Source organism: Sinohyriopsis cumingii, chromosome 15 (assembly GCF_028554795.1).
Source record: "Sinohyriopsis cumingii isolate HCF-2022 chromosome 15, ASM2855479v2, whole genome shotgun sequence".
NCBI classification, from domain to species: domain Eukaryota; kingdom Metazoa; phylum Mollusca; class Bivalvia; order Unionida; family Unionidae; genus Sinohyriopsis; species Sinohyriopsis cumingii.
Genome location: NC_142975.1, coordinates 117,496,648 through 117,519,716, shown reverse-complemented (window position 1 = coordinate 117,519,716; position 23,069 = coordinate 117,496,648). Strand labels below are relative to the sequence as shown.

At 34.3% G+C, this 23,069-nt stretch overlaps 1 protein-coding gene across 6 annotated transcripts in view; it reads left to right on the top strand.

Annotated features, from left to right (window-relative positions):
* The window catches only part of LOC149782560 (WD repeat-containing protein 7-like), a 146,785-nt gene extending 127,877 nt beyond the window's left edge, over positions 1 to 18,908 (top strand). For 5 of the 6 annotated variants that reach the window (XM_089934006.1, XM_089934003.1, XM_089934008.1 and 2 more), the window contains 8 exons: positions 763 to 949; positions 3,506 to 3,706; positions 4,152 to 4,338; positions 8,383 to 8,653; positions 9,914 to 9,996; positions 10,978 to 11,080; positions 12,954 to 13,058; positions 14,905 to 18,908. In XM_089934006.1, coding sequence (XP_089790132.1) covers positions 763 to 949; positions 3,506 to 3,706; positions 4,152 to 4,338; positions 8,383 to 8,653; positions 9,914 to 9,996; positions 10,978 to 11,080; positions 12,954 to 13,058; positions 14,905 to 15,090 — 1,323 coding nt within the window. In that variant the 3' untranslated portion in view covers positions 15,091 to 18,908. The remainder of the gene's footprint in view (positions 1 to 762; positions 950 to 3,505; positions 3,707 to 4,151; positions 4,339 to 8,382; positions 8,654 to 9,913; positions 9,997 to 10,977; positions 11,081 to 12,953; positions 13,059 to 14,904) is intronic. The other variant, XM_089934004.1, reaches the window with a different exon arrangement.
* The last annotated feature ends 4,161 nt before the right edge of the window (positions 18,909 to 23,069 follow it).

Below are 23,069 nucleotides of genomic sequence, written 5' to 3'. Positions count from 1 at the left end.
TATGCTTTCCTTGAATGAACATTTTCAAATTTATATGAGGTGTGGATGAAAGAGATGATAATGAAAAGGACAAAAACAACTTTAATTTGATTTTGGTATTGTCTTCATAAGTATAATCCATATGCAGGAAAGTGTTTGACATAATTTAGTGAAAAATAGTGTAATAATTTCACCAAAAGTATAATGATTGACAGGTATTGTGTTATGACAATGGTACACCATAAAATTTAGAACTGAATGTAACAGCAGAGACATTCCTGCCAAATGCCAAAAACTGCATGTCTGCCTTTGTCCGACCTTGACAGAAAATGAGTGAGCTGGCAGATATTGTCAGCAGTCATTTTGATGTAAGCATAATGAAACCTGTAACATTCATTAATGTTAACAATCTGATCATATGTCCACTTGACTTCTAGATCAACTACTATAATCAAGTGCTTACTGCGTGACTTTTTGCAAATGATTATATAGTTATTAAAAGCATTGTATTAACTGTACAAGGCAAGGTTGTACAGTATTTACAATGGTGGTCATGCATTATTCAGTGTTTGGTGGTAATCACTATGCTATTACATACAATTCTAAGGCCTATGGTACTACATTACCTCCTTTAAAAATGTAAAACCCAAAAAATTCTACTTTCTGAAAATTGTGGAGAAATCACTATACATTATAGCAAGATTTGCAAATAACGATACCTAGTGTTATACAGATGCTATATTTAAACCAGTTTTTCTCTGTTGCCACTTTTTTCCACTTTAGATCAGAGAAGCAGCCCAAGCACTGTTGCTTGCAGAGTTGAGACGACTTGGACCTGAGGGGAGAAAAAGTATTGTAGATAACTGGTCACCATACCTCCCCACCTATGTAGACCCTCACCTTAGCCTTCTTAGTTTAGAGAAGGCAGATGAGGAAGAAGTGGAAGAAGAGATAGAACAAGTGCTGACAGGTAATTAGTTTCTTTGAACATGTCTGGTATATTTAGGAAATAACACTTTTATGTTAAGATTTGAGAACAGTATTGGTGGTTTTGCTGTTGTTTATTGAATTTTACTGGAAATATATTATCTGTGCTGTTAAATATATTTAATTTACATTGTCAGTTAATTTTTTTAATTGTTTCTTTTATATTTCATTACATGATATTGTAATGTAACATTGTATGCTGGACTTGACCTTGTCCGAAATTGAATTGATTTCTGCTTGACCTGATTGACATTTTTTATTTTTTTATTTTGCATAAACAACTAATACATAGCTGAATTATTCTCTCTGTGTATGGGCTTAATATCAGGATCATTATTAATAGAAAAAGTAAATATGTTTATTTGGGTCAAAGTTTTGGAATTTTCTGAGTGTAATCCTGGTTATGGTTTTGATTTTGTAACTTCTAGAAGGTTATTTCCCATTAGGTTATGGTTTTTTTTTAAATGGAAAATGCTAATTGTGACATGAGATAAAGTAGAGAACTATATAATCTTGCAATTGTGAGGAGTTGGCCATTCATGCTTTAACATCTAGCACTTTCAAGTTGTATTATGTTGTGTCAAGATGAGATGAATCTTTTTCTTCAAATTATTGAATTCAAGTGATTATTTTCTCTGTAAATATAAAAGTGCTTTGATAAAATTCTTGGATAAAGACATTCACTGGAATTTATACTGAATTCAAACCTGGAATTATATTACTGTGATTCAACAAAAGACTGTTGACATCATCACACTATAAGCTATAACAGACACATCATCACCTTCATTTTTTTAAAAATATTTCTTCAGGACTTGTACTGAGTTTCATTCAGGACTTTAAATTATTAGGACTTGTGTCTGTAATTCTTGGATTATTTTAGGATTTAATTCGCTATACCATAAGTTCTTTTTTTTCTCATTTTCATTTTGTATTCAAGGGAAATACATTTAATTTTTAAATTCTACAAAGCTTGTTGTCTTTCACTCTTTTCTGTAACTTATTTTAAGAGCATAGACTCATAACAAAGATAGTAAAACTAATATTTGTGACAGTAAAACCACCATTAACATCCTTATATTCTCATACTGTTTTCCTCATTTTAACATTTTGATCATTTTTGTTGAGAAAATGTAATACAGGTTTAAGATGTTCTCATTAATAGTGAAAATTGTTGGATAATGATAATGGGACTACTAAAGCATACATTTTATCCTTGCTTTGTCAACCCTCAGCTAAATAGCATATAGGCCATTTACATTTATTGCCAATGCCTCAGTACCATCACATTGATTTTTACTTTTGAAGTATTCACAGTATTGTTTTAGGACAGTTGTTCCCAACCTTTTTTTCCGTTTCCACATTTTGAAGTTTTGCTGCCCTCAGAAAAAAATCCTGGTTACCCTCCAGAATGTCCTCATGACCCAGAATTGGGTTGTGACCTAGGGTTGGGAACTATGGTATTATACATTTCATTGTGAACTACTGAAATATATCAGTGGGGGAAAATAAAGATGTCACAGAGTTGATGATATCATTTTTATCACCACAGTGGCAGTATCACTTTTAGAAGTACTTTATTTTCCCATTTAGGAAATTTATCTGACTTATTATTTGTTATCCAAACCATATTTAGGCCCTTTTTCTTTTTCTGCTTATAATGCACCTTCTCCTCATCTCCCTCCTTTCCTGTCCTCATCAGGATGAACAGATCCTAAAATGTGTCAAATCTGTCAACCCTTCTAATATGAATTAATGTGACTAATAAATTAAGTCATTCTTTTTTAAATGAAAATTTGCATCTTGCAGAGTAGGGTTCATCTTATAAGCACGACATAACATAAAAGTCAATCTTGGGGTAATGTTGGAAACCTGAGGAAAAGAAAAGACTTTCAAAACTTTTAGAATTCTGGTTGGATAATGGTATTTTAATGAAAATGAAAACATGATTCACAGTATCTCTGATGTTAGTTTTGTTTCTTTGATCCTGTTTTATGTTGTACAGTACACAGTCACTATATTGCTTTCTTGGGGGTCATAAAATTTTACTATATATAGGAGTTGCCACCTAGTATTGAGGGATGTATACATAATATTACTATTAAATACTGAAATGGAATCCATGACAGTACCAACTTTATAAAAAGGATTGTTATACTGAGGCACCTTATCCTGAGGGAGTGCTGTATCATTTATGCTCTTCAAGTCATCAATATTTACAGGGGCCCCCGAGTGGCCAAGTGGTCTAAAGCGCTCTCCATTACGGATCACTGCCATCTCACCTCTGTCAGCGTGGGTTCGAGTCTAGGTATCGGCCAATGTGGGTATGTGAGAAAGCTTGCCAGTAGCTTCTTGTGGGTCGGTTGTTCTTCCTGGGTTTTCCCGGGTTCTTCCTCCACCATTAATACTGGCCGCCATGTATAGCCTATTGTGTGCTGAAAAATGGCGTTAAACCCCACAACAACAACAATATTTACAATACTTTGATTGCTTTACTTAGAAGATTTGCAACACAAAAATATATAGACTTCAATTGCAGCAGAATCCCCTGTCCACAAACCTTCCAAATCCTTTGAGAACCGATGTAAACAAGCCACAGCCATTGTGATGTTAGCTGTGATTGGGGCGGAATTCGGACATGAGATTGAACCCAGCAAGAGGAAAGATGAATCCAAGAAAAGTAAAAAGAGCTCCCAGGAAGGGTTTACTCTCTCCAACTACTCACTGGCAAGGCATACAAGTAAGAGAACATAAAACATATACAGTGTATTAAAGATGTAAAAGGTGGACTCAAAATTAGCCATGTTATCAAAATTGACATGCTATCTGCTCTCATTCCTTTACTCCCCTTTATTAGATATAGTACTGTTATACAGTTTTTTGATTGAATTCCCACATTTAAGTAAGTTATGTAAAACAAAAATAGCACATGTCAAGCCAGGGAAAACCAGCCAGATTGTGTGAAAGTTGTCAGTTGGAAGTCATTAAAGTTCTTACTGTATATAGTTGCAAAACCAACTGCAAACATCATAGACCCTGATCTGTTATCACATAAAAGGTCTATGTTATTTATTCTACTGATTAATCCTAATTAACTGCTTGGACCCAGATCTGCCAGTGTAATATGCCACGGCAAATCTGTGTAAATAAGTAAACCCTTCCAGTAAGAATTATTATCTTTCCAGGTAAAGCCTTGACATTCCTTCTACACCAGCCACCCAGCAAGAAACTGCCAGCTCACACACCAATTAGGAGGGCAGCTATTGACCTAATTGGACGAGGTTTCACTGTCTGGGAGCCATACCTTGATGTTTCAGCTGTTCTTTTGGGTCTCCTAGAGATCTGTATAGATGCGGACAAGCTAGTGCCATGGTATTATTGACCTAAGGATACTGAAAGTCATACTTTAACCTCATTAAATTCTTACATGAGTAATAAATTCATAGATATGTGATGCAGAAATTTTGTGAACAACTTATTTTCATTATTGTCTTATAAATGCTGACTGTTGTTTTTTTAAAAAGTCATACAATTCATTTTACTTCTTACAAGCTAAAATTGGGTGATTTAAGATAGAAATTTTTTAAGTCACACCATCAGATGTAGTGACCATTGAAATGTCATCATGGGAAAAGATGTCATCCAGTGTTAGGTGATAGAACAAGAATAAAAACATTGCCAGGAAGATATATAGGTGCCATACATTGTGAATTCATTTTTTTTTTTGTGGATATAAAATTTTATGGTAATTTGGGGATATGTAATTTTTGTTGGTATCTAAATTGATGGATCAGGGCAGTGCTGTCCAACCTTTTTGATACCATAGGCCACTGAAATATGTTTTTCTTGAATCCGAGGGCCACAGCAGAAAACTGAAAAGCAACGACTATATAGTTGCTCGAGCTCTGATGAGCCATTTAAATTCAGCCCACGGGCCGTGGGTTGGACAGCACTGGATTAGGAATTAAAAGTGTCAGACTATTTCTGTAGGCAGATTATGGATCACTGAGTCTTCAAGTTTGTGGTTTGCAGAGACCGTTAAGTCCACAAAACTAGGAACTCTATAGAAACTTAAATTCACTGCATTGCTTCAGGATAGTACAGTGAGCTTTCAATAGATATAACATTTCAGAAATAAGTTGAATAATAATATGCCACGAGTCGTTGGAAACCATTTTCATGATGTATGGATAAACATGTTCTTAAATTTATTGTCTAATAAACATAATTTTGAGATCCAGTCATATCAGATATCATTCTGCCCCAAAACATCTGCCTTACTCACTGAACCTACTATGTGCAATTGCTACTGACATATGATAATTAGGACATTATAACAGTAATATCCATTATGAAAATGAAAGTCAGTATACATTAACTTCTGCTAAAAGGACACTTTTATATAATGGACAACTGCCCATATAGGACACTTTTTGAAATATCTGGGGGAAATCTTTAGGTGCCCTGTATATAAATCTGTCCAACTTGAAAAGAAGACACTAGTTTGTGTCCATATGTTTTAACTGTATGTAAATAATATTTTTACAAAAGTGAGTTCGGAAACAAATTAGTTTACTTATACATACATTTAGATGTTTGTGTAAGTTTTACTGGAAACCAGATTTAGTTCATTAATTGATGTCTTTTACATCAGAGAAAAACCTGGATGTGCATGTTCATGGACTTCAGTATACATGAGGAAAATGTATGGTGCTTCAGATAGTTTTCTTTATATTAAGGTCACTTTTTAGTAATGGACAGATTTGTATTGTCCATTGAGTATCATCTATTGACGTGTTTTACTGTGCATTTTGGAATCCTTTTGTGCAGTCCTGATACAAATAAAGAGTTACAAGACATTAACCACTGTACAGATGATGAATACCATACAAAGTTTTTTTTTCCTTCAGATTGAAGCTTATGATAATGTGTCTTTTAAAAACTTTAAAATTCATTATTCAGAAATCTTATTCAGTGGTCAAACATTTATTAAAGTAATATTTATTTGCCAAAGATACTTACATTTTTTAAAATGTAAAACTATAATTTAATAGGGATACACTTATACTTGTCTGATGAAGAGCATTAGAAAAGTTATTAGTTGCTATAAAAGTGAAGTGAATTTTGGAACTGGGAATTGCTTATGACTGCACCCTTAGAAACCTATTATTTAACTCACTGATCCCTGGAAAGTCATCTGTTTTACCTGAAATGGGGGTAGGAAATGCATTTTGCGGGTTACTTCTGATTGCATGCAAAAACATCTTTTTCCAAGACATTTTCATTTAGCCAGATGCTTAGGGGTTTAAAAGATGTTTTTGATTCCCTGCAAATGTGCAGAAGGGTGAAAGTTGGCCCTTTTTTTTAGTATATTGGACAGACCATGTTGCTGCTTTAAATCAAAGACCAAAAAATCTAAAATCTGGATCCAACTCTGGTTCTGAAATGTAATTTTCGAGGTAAAAAAAAATCTGGTCTCAAAAATTATATTTTTCAGCCATAATTTTAATGTGAGTAGAAAGGTGATATTATGTTGAAACTCTAAAAAACTACATGTTTCTCCATTTCTTTAATGCCATCTGCATTGCTGTATCACAAATAGACCTGCCAACCCTTACAATTTTGCCATAAATCTTACAAAAATTACCCTTAAAATATGGACTTACGGCATGCAAGCAAAAACTATGGAAAAATGATCATTGCCAGAATATCTGGATAATTGGTTCATCTGTGTTTTATTTGGAGCCAGGTTTCATATTAGAATTAGTGAAATTAGTAAAAGAACCAGACTAACTTTACAGCAACACCCTAGATGCTTTAAACTGCTCCTATTTGTTCATGCGAAGTGTTTGCATGATCAAACTATTGATTACAGAATTTTTTTAAAAATGGCATCCCAAAAGTGATGCTGTTTAAGACAAATGGGGAAAATAAGCCTCCAGAAAAGTTTGAATAATCAGCATAGAAGAATAAAAAGGAATATTCAGATTCTTGTGAATAAAAGATGTAAAGGACACATTGACACATTTATGTCTATTGGACATCACATGCCAATTTGAATATGTCATGTGGCAGGAGATATAATTGCCTTCATTATATGAATTGGAAAAAGAATTTCCAAGAATTACTTAAGTTGAGAGATAGCAACAAGTCATTGAGTTGCGTAGGGTTTGGAACTAAAGTTTATGGAACTGTACTAGTGGTAAAAAAATGTCTTTGCATACTTTGCAAACTTTCCAGTTGAACATAATGTTATCATCGCTGCATTTAACTTTTAATTGTTTTCCAGCTTTACAATAGCAGTTATTGATAATTTTTTTACACTTTACTGAAAACTGGTCAGTCTTACGGAAAAAAATCAGCTGCCTTACTGAGACAGACTTGTCCGGGTTGGCAGGTCTGCATAAGTGAAGTTGACTTTACCAAGCATGGAAGTAGGCTACAACTCCGTGATGAATAAACATGCATGCTGGGTTAATGAGTTAACTGGTTCACTAGTTAATCATCTTTAGAAATTATATTTATATTATTTTGTCATAATTGTGCTCTTACTTTTGATATGCCTGTATTTTCATATGATTGCCAAAAGCTGGAGCATATAATATAATGCCCATCCTTTACCACACAATAACCTTTACAACATCCACCTTTACCAAAATGTTTGGAAGGCTTGCACTTGGGGGTAAGGAAGAAGCCTACTGAATTCTGGGTCATAAGGTCAGTGGGCAAGGCCTCTTTGACTAAAAGGAAAATAATGGTTTCTGCACAATAATGTCTGTACTGCATAAAACATCTGGAGTATAGCTTGTGGATGTCTTGTACTTGGAATAAGGAAGAAGCCTATTGACCCTGGGGTCCAAATTGCAAGGTAATTGTGCCTCAGATTTGAAAGATGATTTCTGCAGACAAATTTCAGTTATTGATCATGTACCATTAGCAGTTTGTTGATGGCATACACTCTGTATTAGAATGAGTCCTGTTGATTTAGGGGTTAAAAACTCCAAGGTCATGGTCACTGTGACTGAAAGAAGAAATGTGTTTTATATAATAACTTTAGTTCTAGACCATGTACCTTGACCAGTTTTGTAGAAGAATTGCATTTTAAGGTACAGAAGAAGCATGTTGATTTTGGTGTCAAAAGTCAAAACTCAAGTCATTGTGACTCAAAGAAAGTTGTGTTTTACACAGTACCATGACCATACTTTGTGGGTGGCTTCTATTTAGGGTATGAAAGAAACCTTTTGATTTTTGTGTCTAAAGGTCATAGTTCAAGGTCATTGCAAGTTTAATAAGCAATAATTGGTTTCTGCACAGTAAGTTTAGTTCAGGACCATGTAGTCATTGCCTATATGGATGGCTGTTAAGCACAACATGGGCATAAAATGTAATGTACACAGTCCTCTTATTTGTTTTTAGTATGACCTTTGGTCTTCCATTGAGTCCTGCTGCAGATGCCTGCCGAACAGCCAGACATGCCTTGTCACTGATAGCAACAGCACGACCTGCAGCATTTATCATCACCATGGCAAAGGAGGTTGCCAGATATAATGCCATGGCTCAGTCATCACAATCCCAGCATTCTCAGCCCAATAACACTGTGCTAATGCGAGCCAAAACAGAGATTCTACGAATGGTAGAACTCTTGGTTGAGAAAATGCCAAATGACGTGGCAGACCATTTGGTTGAGGTAAGAATTCCTCAGATTTTTTTTTCCAGCAACAAGATACTATAAAGAAACCTGCCATAGTGGTAGTGGACACTTGCTGATAAAGGATAACATTTATAAACCACTTTCTTTATATCTTCATACAAATTTTACAATCTCGATAATAATTCAAACTTGAAAATAAGATACCTATTTCATACAGAATAAACTCCCTGGAAAATAAATGTCTTAAAAACGAGATGCCAGGTATACATACCTTATATATATATATATATATATATATATATGGTTGCTTTTATTGTACTGTAGCACAGACATAAAATTACAGCTTCCATCTTGTCACAAGCTACAAGTTCATGCACACAGAAACAAATGAAATCATGAAATCATAAAGCAGAGATGTTAAATTGGACCAGCAATAAAATGCAATGTAGCAGCTATGTGTCCCAAGTTTGTCATTCCCCTGTATAGTTAAAATTTGTGCATGTGAATTTGTATGCACAGATGTTGGCTACCCAGGTGAGAAATATTGGGCCCGTTTTTTTAAAAGTACATAACAGGCTTATCTTCATCCAAAAACATGTTTTTTAAGTTCAACCAAGCATTATCTGTACATTGAGAACATCACATTCTATGTGTAAATTAAAATATAAAGTTTTTCGGTTTATTTTTAGTATTTGGAAAAGTTTGTAAAATGTAAAGAAATTTCAGATTTCAAAAGACTAGGATAAGCAGCAGATTGGCTCAGCCTGCCACAGAACCTCAGACTGTGTGAAAGTTAGTCTGAAATTTGAGGAAAAGTCCATTTGTGTGGTCACCCTGCTTACCAAGATAGAAAATAATATAGTACACCTTAATTTTGACTTTTTTGGGGTGGTGGTGGTAGAGTGAATTAGTCCATAAATAACTTTTGGTCCCTTTTGAGTGTCCTATAAATTATCTTCAGTGTGTGTTTAAAATTTGTCAGCAAATATTTTAGTACCCATTTACAATTCTGGCATGGGTTATTGAATGGCTCTCTGGCCGTAGCCAACAGTTTTTCTAATATGTTGCCTCCAACAGTTAAAATTAGTCAGTGACAGAATTCCAGCAAATGAGCTCTAGAGGCTGGAGTTATTCAGTTGGTTTTGAGTCCCATTAAAAGCAAAAATGACATCAAAATGATCCCTCCAAATAAAATGGTTGATGTATTTGCCATGTATCAGAGTGCCTAGAGATTGGGGAGGCAGAAAATAAAGAAATAGCATTATTATTATTATAATTATTTTTATTTTCTTGCAGGTAATGGATGTAACATTACACTGCCTTGATGTGAGCCAGCTGAAAGCAAAGGGCTTGACTGAAATATTCCCAGCTATATGCAGGTTAAGCAATCTATTTTACATATTGCATGCTAAATTTAAAAAACCATGTAAAGTTCCATTTTCTCACATGTTTGTAATTTTTAGGCCAGTACTTTCAGCATCATTGCAAAAGAATTTTATTATTTTTGTTTCTGAGATAAAAAGATTGCATGTTTGATACCATTATTTGAATGACCTTTTAGTATTTTGGGCTTTCGAAAGATTAATCCATACCTCATCTTAGTCTAAGATGTTTGCTTGAGTCCTGTTGTTTTTAATCTGTGGTCAAGCATGTTGATCAGCCAACTTGGAATACTTACCTTAGTGTCTGCTATGCAAGTTAGGTCATCCTTAATATGTCTTGTACTAGTCTTGCACACAAATACATTTGTTGACTCTGATTAACTCACACTAAGAGTTATTGCAGATTTAAAAGTGCAGAATTGTTACAATTATTATCACATGTTGTTCACATTGATAGAGAGAAAAATGGTTATATATATATAAATATATATATATATATATATATATATATATATATATATATATATATATATATATTGAAGAACTAGGTATATACTTGCTTTTAAGTTGAGTCAAACTGCAAACAACTAAGACCCTGATCTGCTATAGCCTAATGCACCTGCAGATCAGGGTCTATGCTTTTTGTTCTACTGATTATTTCTAACAAACTGCACAGACCCAGATCTGCCAGTGTATTAAATAACAGCAGATATGGGTCAGTACAGTTTGCAGTTGGACTTGTCTTATAAGCGAGTAAATATGATAATATTTTCATCTGGATTTGAACAATATTTTGTGCATACCATAAATCTAGCAACGAGTGCAAATAGACAAACAAAATAAGATGTCGACCCTGGTATTTATTTATTCATTAATTGTTGCAGCAAAGCATAGTGATCTGAAAAACCATTGTTTTTCCATGTTTCAACCAATCTCTTTGTTCACTGAATGACAACAGTTTGCTTTTTTCACTGCCAGATTCAGTATGGTGTGCTGTTGTAATACGACAAAGAGAGTGTGGGTGGGAGCAAAGAATGGTGCTATGGCATTCTATGAGATGAAGCAACATTCCAAATGCCAGGTAAGAATTAATAAGACTGCTATCCTGAGTTAATCTGTGAATGTCATTTTAGGAAATGTATTCAAATGTTTCAAAGTATTATTTCATCACAACTGTATAGACTGTACGATCTGTAATAATGGACAGTACAGTATTGATAAAATTGGTTAAGTTAGAACTTTGTGAGAACATGCTTGTATTCATATTTAGGCTTCAATTAGAACAATACTGGGTCACTTCCATAGATTCTCTAATTCATTGTTGGTCGTTTGTATTTCCACTGTATCTTCATTATTTTCAGAAGATTCTGAAGAAAACAAATTTACAAACCTTGTTAGAAGGCTGATGTGCTTATTAAGCCTTTTTAAAAAGGCTGCTCCTCCCCAAACCAGCAGCCACCTATTTTTTACAGCCAGAAAAAATCAGCTGCAAATTTGTTCATTAAGTATTTATTGAGTAGCAATATATTTTGACTTAGTGTACTTAATGCCTTTCCATATTTTAAAAGTCACTTAGACCATGTGACTTTTTCATCCATTTTCACCTTTAGAATAATCTTAATATGTAATATCATTTTTGCATTAAAATTACTCTTACAAAAATCAGCATCCACATAAGGTTCAGATTATTGCTATTTGAGTCACATTCTTCACATAAAACATGTGGTTAGTGCTCCATTAATTAATCATTTTATCCATGTGGAATCCATACCCAACTTTAGCATAAACCCACATCTGCTCTTACATAATATACCAGCAGATCTGCCTTAAGTTTGCTTCTTGAACAATTTAATTATCAATTTTGTAAAATGAAAATTTAAGAGGAACATACACTGTTATGAACTGAATCCAAAATATTCCTGAACGCTCTATTCAGGTCCAAAAAAGGATTAAATGTTTTATATGAATTTCAGATGCAAGAATATATTGGTCTACCAAACAGTCCTAACCAGTCAAAATAGTTTCTTCCAAACATCCATTGAATAATTAACAATAGTTCCAAAATAACATTATAGTCCAATGAGCATTTCTATTTCCACTGAATAATCAACAACAAAAAATTTCCATTCAAGTAATATCTGAATACAACATAAAATATGTCTGCAGACTTGATGTTACAACAAGACAAGAAATAAGAATAAGAAAACTGTCCGGTCTGAGCTACTTATATACAAGTGAAAAAGCTAAAACATGCACATTATCACTACTACTATTTGGCAAATCACAAATTACCAACATCATAAAAGAACTCACATGATTTAACTGATCCAGTGAGAATTAACTTAATTTTTCTAAGATACCACCTGGCTGACTTGTCCAGTAGAAAAAGCCTGAAACTCATAAACATATTTATTAATAATTTAATTTTGGTAACTGTCAACACATATGTATGCATCTATTTTTATAGATAGATCCTCTGCAATTTTACATTCTTTAATATCTTAAAATAGAATCTATTTTCATACACAATTTGAAGTAATGATAATCACTACAATTTACAGCAATGAATAAATTATAGATACACATAACAATAATCCATCATTTTATAATTGCTTTCATGCAAGGGAAGAGCTCATTATGTTATCATTTGGTGGGGCACTATACTTCACAAGACAACAATGTAGAAGGACAATTCACAAAGGATAAGGCAGTAATAGATTAGTACACCATAAGGCATCATGTGATGTCATATAACATATCTGGTAACATGTCATAACATGTTATGTCATTTAATGTCTGTGAAAGACAATAGTGTCTGCTTGAACAGATTATTATCATAGTCAATTATAGCTTGACATAATCAAGGGGAAGTGCATGTGGCTTGAAAATAGATCCTGCAGTCAGTCAGTTGGATCTTTAGGATATATTATAATTTATTTTCTGAAATCTTACAGATGATCCATGCTCACTCTGGTCCAGTGATAGCTCTGTCTGTGTCTCCAGATGGCAAATATCTAGTCTCCTACTCACATGCTGACGGCAAGTTGAAGGTTTGGCAAGTAAGTGGAAATTCTGGGGTTAATCCCTTACTATTCCTACTCGTATACCCAGCTGTAACAGTAGTGACCCAGATCTGCTGGCCCATTATGTGACAGCAGTTCTGGCTTGGAGATAATGTTTATGTTTAAGATTAAATGTTCGCAATGAGCCAATCAGAGATATCCTTTCCAGAGTAACATAATTTGTGATTGTTTTAAATAAAGTCTTAAAACCAAGGTCAAAAGTTATATGGTTTCTAAGCCAGGCCTGGAACTCTCAGAACTTTTCGAGCAAGAAACTCAAGCTTATTGTCCAATCCCCTAATGAAGCTGATACATAGGATGAATATATGTCAAGTTGGCAGTCTAGTAGACAGACCCAAGTTAAGAATAAGTTTTGTGTTTGTAGCTTTGTCCTGATGAAAAGTATAGATTGTTATAGTTTTGGGACATTGAGTACAAGCTCCTTGCTCAAAAACTTTGAGAATACAGGGCCTGGTCTATGTAGTTTACATTTGTGTACATGTAAGAGAAATAATCTCATTGCTTAAGTTATTATAGATGTGTTTATTCTGTTTTCTAATATAGAAGAATTTATTGCTGTAGAGTTACATCAAACAGGACTAATTAGAGGAGATTAATAAAATAGGTCTTGCCAGTATGGATGATCACAAATAAAACATTGAATGCAACCAGTCTTCATTAAACAGTCTTTATTCTGAATGGAATCTTATCTTCATTAAGGGGCACTAATAGTAATCAGCCTTTTCTTGTCACAGACAACTGAGATGAAAAGTTGGGCTTAAACTAGATGCCTCTTTTCTCGATGGTACATACCAGAGCCAGTCAGAGCTTAAGAAGCCCAAACTTAGAATCCACTAATTCAGTTAATATTTTCTACTGACTGCACTAAGTGCTCCTTAATAGATAGACATGCTTAAAATGTCTTACCCATGAACATCTGGCTTATAATAATAATAATAGCTTGGTCTTCTCTTTCGAAAACATAAAGAAAACAACTTACAATGAAAACCAAAACTGTAATGCTTCTTAATATTTCAATTGTTTATTTTTAATATGTAAGGAAAATAAATCTCTTTGCTTAAGTTACTATAAACTGTGATTTCAGTGGTTTAAACCATGTTTATTTACTGAAATATTCGATATACTATGCTTTCAAATACTCTCTTTGTCAGGAAACAACTGCATTGTACTTTTATAAATTCCTCTCTTTTAAAGTTAATGGTTTATATGAAATAGGAAAATCTTTGAACTACGTTTCAAAACCACACAACAGAATTTGACCAAATTCTAGGTTGAAGGCCTTTTACTTTTCAAAACCACACAACAGAATTTAACTGAATTTTAGGTTGAAGGCCTTTTAAATTGATACAATGGATGCTGATTTGCCATCTATTGAAGATAAAAATAAAACAAAACCAAAATCTACTGAACTTAATAAAACCAAACTTGACAGAAAGCATCATCCTTGCACAGAGGCATTGCTATCAAAACAGAACAATCTTCTAATGACTTTTAACAATAACTGCTGAACAGAATTTGACAGATTGCATCTGGTGATGGAGGCCTTTAAAATGTGTACAAATGATGCTGATCCACTCTCAAATATTGGCTATGTTTCTAAAATTAGAAAAACCTTTAATTGTGTTCAAGAATGATAATAACTAAGATTTGTCAGCCAGTTGCCCATGCATTTGGTTTTGTAGTAGATGTAAGGCAGATGAGTGATGCCAGCTCCATGAGGATGTCGTGTTAGTATTGTACTCACTATTTCTGTGTATCTGATTCAATCATTTCATTATCCATAATTTGAAATTTTCAATCCTGATTATGTGTGTTTTTACAGACAGCTTCCTCTTCACTCTTTGGAATTGGCTCTCAGCAGACCAAATGTACCAAGCAGATGGCTACACCCCCTCTACAGGTGTTGCCACACACCAACCTCCTCAAGCTTGTCAGACTGGTCTGGATTGACAACAGAAGTGTCGTGATGCTGACTGTAAATGGTGATGAGATTAAATATTCTATATAGCGTTAATTCTTGTACCCAGAGCCCATGGATAATTGGAATCAGGACTACCATATATGGAACATCATTAGACTACTTTGTGATATCCTTGCTACTTATTATTATTAATGTTCTTTACCTTTTTCTAAAACACTTACAAAAATACTTTCCAAAAGTTAATAATTAATTCTTACATATACTGATACATAAGACAAAAACATTGCATTAAAAGTAACAATTTTATATTTGTGTGCCTTCTTTGGACTACTGAATTTAAGCTGGACTACCAGGTTCTTTTAAAGTAGTGAAGCTCTCGACGACCAACCAGAGATGTCAAATATTCTGGTTTTTGCAAAATTATCAACTTTTAATAAAAAGTTTTCATTCTAAATTATATTGATTAAATTAGAGAAAACCAAAATTTTACAGGATAAAATTTTGTACAGGAGTATGTTGTTTAACACAGATGGGGAGAAAAATGCTTTAGGACCCATATGTCATACAGAGAATATAGTTTCTCATAAAAAAAATGTAAATAAGAAGAAACCAATTGACTGGATTGTAAATTATTTAAAAATAGTATAATTGAAGAGATGACACAATGAGGAAAATTAATATAGTTATTGTTTTGGCAAATAATGTTGAAAGAATTCAAGGTCCTGGGATTGAAGGAAATGGATATGTGATTTGTTCTTATTAGATATTAAATGTTATTGACTTTATGCATGCATGTGTCAGATTTGAAGAAGATGCCGTAAGATTATGTAGCAGGTACTTACTTTTAATGAATTCCAGACAGACTTCCTAGATGCAGGGTGAATTGAACATGTGAGGTGGTTTGGTTCTTCAATTTTCATGAAACCATAGTGGGTTATTTTTAGACTGGCACCCAAACTGCAGTAATGCATAGTCTGTCTTTACATGAATTGCAAACAATTATTTCTTGACTATTTTCTCTGGAACAGAGTTTGATTTTTCTAATCAGGATGGTATAGTGAGCTATGAAAAAGCATACACTGGGGCACCAGTCTGTTCATTTGCTAGGAATGTACTAAACTTTTGGTTGTGATGTCAGTTTGTAAATATCTTCTGACAGCTGGAAATCAACATTCCGATCAGTTTGAGACATTTTTGATTTCACTGTATACATGCTAATGCTAAGGCAACTAAAATAAATGCAGTTATGGAATTTGTAAATGGCCAGTTGGATCTCAAAACTTTGTATAGTTTTGCCAATGGTGCACAGAGTGATATGCAGCCATCATAAACTTGTCTGGAGGCATCTTCCAAAGCAACAATGTGGGTGGAGGTGTGGCTAAAATTTTGATGTTTGTTTCCTCATGAAGTTCTAATGATAAATATTCGGAGTGCAATATAATTGTTACCACACTCTTAATAACTATGGGTTTCTGTCATTAAATATTAACTTTTACATTGCCTTTCAGTTTGTATCTTCATGTGCTTACAATTAACAAACAAGCTTCTGGAATACATGCAGATGGCATCTGATTTTTATGTTATTTTGCATAAGAGTCAGATTGAATGTTCATTATTATATATACATTTGCATTTCATAAAGTAGGCACAATTATGTACAGGTTTGAAAATCAAATATGCTGGAGTCCAGGTATATCACAATACTTGGAAAGTGACTTGAACACTATGTCACATCAAAATTTTGGTATTTTCACTTCATATGAAACTAACAAGGCACAATCAAGAAGCAAATAACTTTAAAGAGCAAACACCATACAGGAGGAACAGCATTGACTGTTACAAATGATTATTTGACATTTTGTCTCATTTGCAAAAGCATAGTGAAATTTAGCAGTCACTTTTCTTGCGATGATGACATCATCATTGTCATCATAATGTTAACGTTTTGTGTTAAATGTTTTGAAAGTCAGAAATATTGGGTGTACTGACAAATGCAGGTGAGATGCTGGAAACTTGTAATTTTTCTACTTATTGGAAATAAAAAGTCCATATTTTTTTAATTGCCAGTTTTTCTTGCATTTTCTCAGTGAGAAGTTGGGTTTATCCACTCTAAGTCACACATGTAATTTTCACTTAAGTTCCTAATGTTAAAGTTTTCCACTTATAAGTGCTTGGCTTCCCAGCAGTTTTGATGAATGAAGTAAGCTCAACCAATCATTATGTATGACATTATTCTGCAAGGCTTTTGCCACCATGCAAATACATCCTGGATGATAATATAAAGGGAATCATATCCTGCCTTGATTGGCACACAATATTATGTTCCCAGAGGTGAAACTGATTAACTGTTCAATGACCCAAGGTGTAATACATTTTTTACTTACTTACAAGTCCAACTGCAAAATGCACAGACCCAAATCTGTCGGCATAATGTGCCAGCAGTTCTGGGTCTGTGCAGTTTGTTAGGAGTAATCAGTAGAACAGGCAAAATAGGCACTGATTTGCAGGTGCATTATATGATGGTTGTTTGCAGTTTGACTTGATTTATAGGCATGTACGTAGGGTATTTATAAACTTTACTCATTTAGAACATTTGTTCACAAGTAAAGATATTTTAAACTTTTTTAGAGGGGATGATACTGAATATATGAGATGTAAATTGCTTGGTGGTCTGCAATTTTCTATTGTAAAATGCAGGATTTTGATAAATCTGAATTTTATTTTCAAAAAATGAATACAGTTGGTGTAAGTTGTTAACAATCCAAACAAAGGACAGATTTTTGGGGTAATAAAAGAAATTTCCTTAAATTGTAGTTAACTATTTGTTGGTTTATTTAGTGCAGGTACTTTACCAGAATTAACATAATAATTAAATGTATACATGTACTCAAATTTAAGTCTTGAACTGCAAACTGCATAGAATCAGATATGCTGTCACATAATGGGATGGCAGATCCTTGCCAATGCAGTTTGTTTTAAGTAATCAGAAAAAGTACTTTATGTAATGGCAGATCAGGGTCTATATTATTTATAGTTGGAGTTGTAAGCAAGTATATATGCCACTAGATGTGTAATATGCACATTGCATTACATGTGTATTTGTAATTTTATCTGTGTTACTCAGATGGTATAATTCTTGTATACAGTGTCTAATAACATTCCCAGTTATTTGTTTATACAACAATGTGTTCATTGAGCATGCTATATGGAACTTAGGCTTTCGTATTATGTTAAACGTTTTTCATTGTTACGTTAATGAAAAGGGATGAAAAAGCTATAAAAAAAACTTAATGCATTTCAGATGCACATTTATTCTTGAGAGGGAAATGTTTCTCTCTGATGGTTAAACTTAGTAAAGCATATATGTAACTATCAATCTTGTATAAGTTTGGTAATGCAAATTTTCTTTCATTTCACTTCCATATTTATAGTGATAATTTTTAAGACAAATGTTATTTAGGTGACAATTATTTTGGAGTGAATACATTTCATGTTAAAGCATCTGTTATAAATTGTTTCATGTATGTAATATAGTTATTCAACTAGTTTGCAATTCTTTAATGAAATACAGTATTTATAATCAGGAAAACAATTTGCGCTATATATAAAGATAAAGAACAATATCAATTACTAATACTCATTATCCAGTTGTTCATATTAGTAGATTAGTTCTTGATTACCTGAAAATGATATGTAGAAAAAATGATGTGTGCATATATATATATATATATATATATATATATATATATATATATATATATATATATATATATATATATATACTGTGAATACATGAAATGAATATAAATGCATTCTATTTACAGGTCATATTCATAGTAGGAGTTTATTGTGAATATAGATTTTTGACTCTAGTCATTGGCAAAATAAAAATTATTCAAGAATTGCATGTTCTTTATGTCTTCATACTTTATATTACACAATACTCATGGTTTTAATAAAATAATATTATATGGTACCTATGCTGTCAGTTACCTTTATTACACAATACCGATGGTTTTAATACCCAGTACTATGTGGTATCCATGGTTACACAATACCTGTCGTCTTAATATCCAATAGTATATAGAAACCATGTCTTTAATGACTATTGTTACACAATACATGTGGTTTAATACCCAATATTATACAGTACCCATGTCTTTAATCACTTATGTTAAACAATACATGTGGTCTTAATACCCAAGATACTGCTCTAGTGGCCTAGTGGTTAGAGCATCAGTCTCAGATGCGGTAAGTCATGGGTTTCGATCCCCAGCCAAGTCATACCAAAGACTTACAAAAATGGTACAAACAGTTGCTTCGCTTGACGCTCAGCATTAAGAGCTTAGTGTTAGGACTGGTCGGCTTGGTGTCAGGATAATGTGACCGGGTGGGTCATCATGCTACATGTCTGGCGCATGATGCCCCAGTGCTAGACATCACTATAAACTGTCACACTGCAGACATCATAGCAATATGACTGAAAAATTGTTAAAGCTATGTTAAAATCCAAATCTCTCACACACGCACAATACCCAATATTATACAGTACCCATGGTTTTAATGACCTATGATGCACAGTGCCCATGGTCTTAATACCCAGTATTATATGGTACCATGGTTTGAATGACCTATGTTACACAATACCTACTGCTCCGGTGGCCTAGTGGTTAGAGTGTTCGCCTCGGATGCGGGAGGTCATGGGTTCGATCCCCAGTTGAGTCATACCAAAGACTTAAAAAAATGGTACAAGCAGTTACTTCGCTTGGCGCTCAGCATTAAGAGGTTAGTGTTAGGACTGGTTAGCTTGGTGTCAGGATAATGTGACTGGGTGGGTCATCATGATACATGTCTGCGGCATGATGCCCCAGTGCTAGACATCACTATAAACTGTCACACTGCAGACATCATAGCAATATGACTGAAAAATTGTTAAAGCTACGTTAAAAATCCAAATCACATACACATACAAACACAGTACCTATGGTCTTAGTAGCCAGTATTATATGATACCATGACCTGTCATACGATGCCAGTGATCTTAATACTATATATTACAAAATACTTATCATTAATTTCTCATGTACAGACTTAATACAAAAATTATAAATTATAGCTTTATTCACAGAGAGAGGGAGAATGTGAAGGTATGTGTCCCATTAGGTTTACTGGCAGCAAATAAGCAGGTGTCCATTCTGATGCACATGGAGTATCGTGTGCAGCTGCCAGTTCACGACTGGGTTATTGCTGAACACCACAAACTGAAACCAGGGACTGTACCGTATTCAGGGCCGACTGCTATATTCATTTGCAGTGGGAAGCATGACAGTAGCACAGCAATGACACATGCTGATTTTGAAGAGCTCAAACAACTTCCTGCATTTCAGCCTGTTATGTGTATTAATGGATCAGAGAAGCAGATTGTAGTCATAACAGCAGATGGTGGCATGGATGAGGACCAACGATTTCCGAAAACACTAGCCGCAGCCTATTTAGCCTTCCATTATAACAATCTGGATGCGATTTTTATTGCGTGCCATGCGACAGGACACTCTGCCTACAACACCATCGAATGATGCAAGGCTCCTCTGTAACGCAACCTATCAGGATTGATCCTGCCTTACAGCTATTATGGATCTCATTTGGACAGCAATGGCACAAAATTGGGATATAGAGTTGGAAAGGGCCTATTGCCAAAAGGCCGGTGAAGTGCTGGCAGAAATATGGAGCTCAACGGTTATTGATGAATTAGATGTGGTATAGTCTGATAATACAAACCCGTTTGTTTGTATCCCCCTACTGATTTAAATAATGGAAACCTTTAATGTGATAATAAGTGCAAGGAACTTAGTCAATTCATTCATTGATTTATAATTTCTAACCTGACTCTGAGTAGAGTGGCACTAACACCATCATCTTACGTGCGTTTCATGCTTAACGGAAGTTTTCAGTGTAATAGACAGACATGCTCGGATCCATTTCCAGTTTCTGGACAAGTCCATTTTCAGCAAAGGGGTGTATAATGACTACAGATGTACATACATAAGTTGTCTGCTTCTGATATTTACAATGTCAAATCAAGCAAAAGAAAAATAAGAACAACTACAAATTTGCTTTTCATGTGGATTTAACAAGCGGTTTAATTTCTATGTTCATGGATGCAGAGGGATATAATTCCAAACTCTCAACGTTATTTAATTGATGCAATTATTCAGCAGTTGCCGAACAGGATGAACTACGTCATTATTTTGTCTGATGGAAAAAAACTAGCCTATAGTGTGCGCAATATGGCGTCATGTTAGTATGGAAAGCCGTTAAGCATGAAATGGTGCTGGGGTTGCCAGCATTAATGCCATTCTGGTCAGTCAGGTTAGAAATTATAAATCAATGATTCAATTGACTTAGTTCTGTGCACTTTTTATCACATTAAACGTTCGCGTTTTTGTAATCGGTAGTGGGGTACAAACAAATGGGTTTGTATTATCAGACTATAGCATATTTTGTATCATGTGATGCAGGAAATCTGGACACCAGTCCACCATCAGATGAGTGGTCAAGTCAGTACATTCAACAGTCGTAGTATTGCTTGCAGATTGTGAAGTACAACAGTGAATCCTGCTGTGGTCAGCGTCACACTAACTTCAGTGATATGTTTCATGGTCGATTTGTACCTCCACCTGTTCCACACTACAGCACAGGTAAAGGGATTACCTATGCAACAGTTAGCAACAACAGTGAAACGTTTTGATCGCTTTATCAACGACTGGATCTGTTATATCTGCAGCCTTCACACGACTTTCTGAGGATGCAATTTGATTTCTAATGTACGTCGGTGACTGCTGATCTTGAGAAGCGCGTTTGTAATCAGTGTGGCCTGTACTTTCCATCTCAGGCTGCGGAGCAAAATAATGCCCATATTCACAGGCATGCAGCAGTGAGCACACAAGCTGATGTGGCAGACGTCGGCGCTGTGGAGCCTGAATCTGTTAGCGTTATTCTGTCAACTACATCATCAACTTCCGCAACTGAAAGCAGTGTTGATGGTCTGTCCATTGTTTGCAACATATTTGACTGCCTACAGTCTGCATTTGTTGAAGTGGAGTAAGGTCTCACTGGATAGTTTCATATTTTGACAACCCCCCCCAATTTTTAAGGTAGAAGGCGTGAACCTAATTATCACAAGCCTAGCATTTATAAATTCACACATAAACTAAATCTATAATGTGGTTTAGATTTACTTTGAGTTAGGCTTGGAAGTAGTTTGGCTTGTTGGTGACTGCCTGTCACAGTTAGATGAACATTGGAGATCAGATGCGTAACTTGGGCTGCAAATGAGCTGTCGACTTGTCTTACATATTTATGTGTGTCTGCTACAGAGGTAAATATCTAAAAATCTAGATGGTTGAGGGGTGATGAAAAGTATGCTAATTTGTTATAATACTAGTGAACTTTATTCATGCATAAGGCACATATTGATTCTTTTAGCTGCCTTGTCACAGAAAAATATTCAAAATAGCTATTTCTTGTCAAAAATGAATGTAAAATTTAGGGGTTGGTGGCAGTGTTGGTTCAGTATACAAACCACCAGTTACATCAGGAATTAACCTGATTACTGCAGTCAAAATTTCACATGTATGCTTTCTACAAAAATCATTAGTTTGTTTTTATTTGTATCTTCAGTGTAAAATTATTCTCATTTTTCTGTAATTGGTCATTGTTGGATGAAAATTCACCAGATAAACTGTCCAGTGAGACCTCAGGCATTTTCATATCGCCATTGGTTATTTTATGTAAATTTTTGGAAACGGTAATTATATCCCGGATAATCCATTGCTATTGTAGTATTATAGGCCTTTGGGTGACTAATAAGAAAATGTGCAGTCTGCAAAAAGATGATTTTATTTGTGTGTGGCTGTCTCTTGCTAGTCTTCTTGGTTTAAACCTCTTGGTTTCAATGTTCTAAGGCAGTGTATCCAGTAAGATTCTTTTTCCTGGTTTCGGAACTCCATTTAGGATTGTGAGCAATTGCAATAAGTGTTTTATCACTGAAATTGTTGACAACAGAG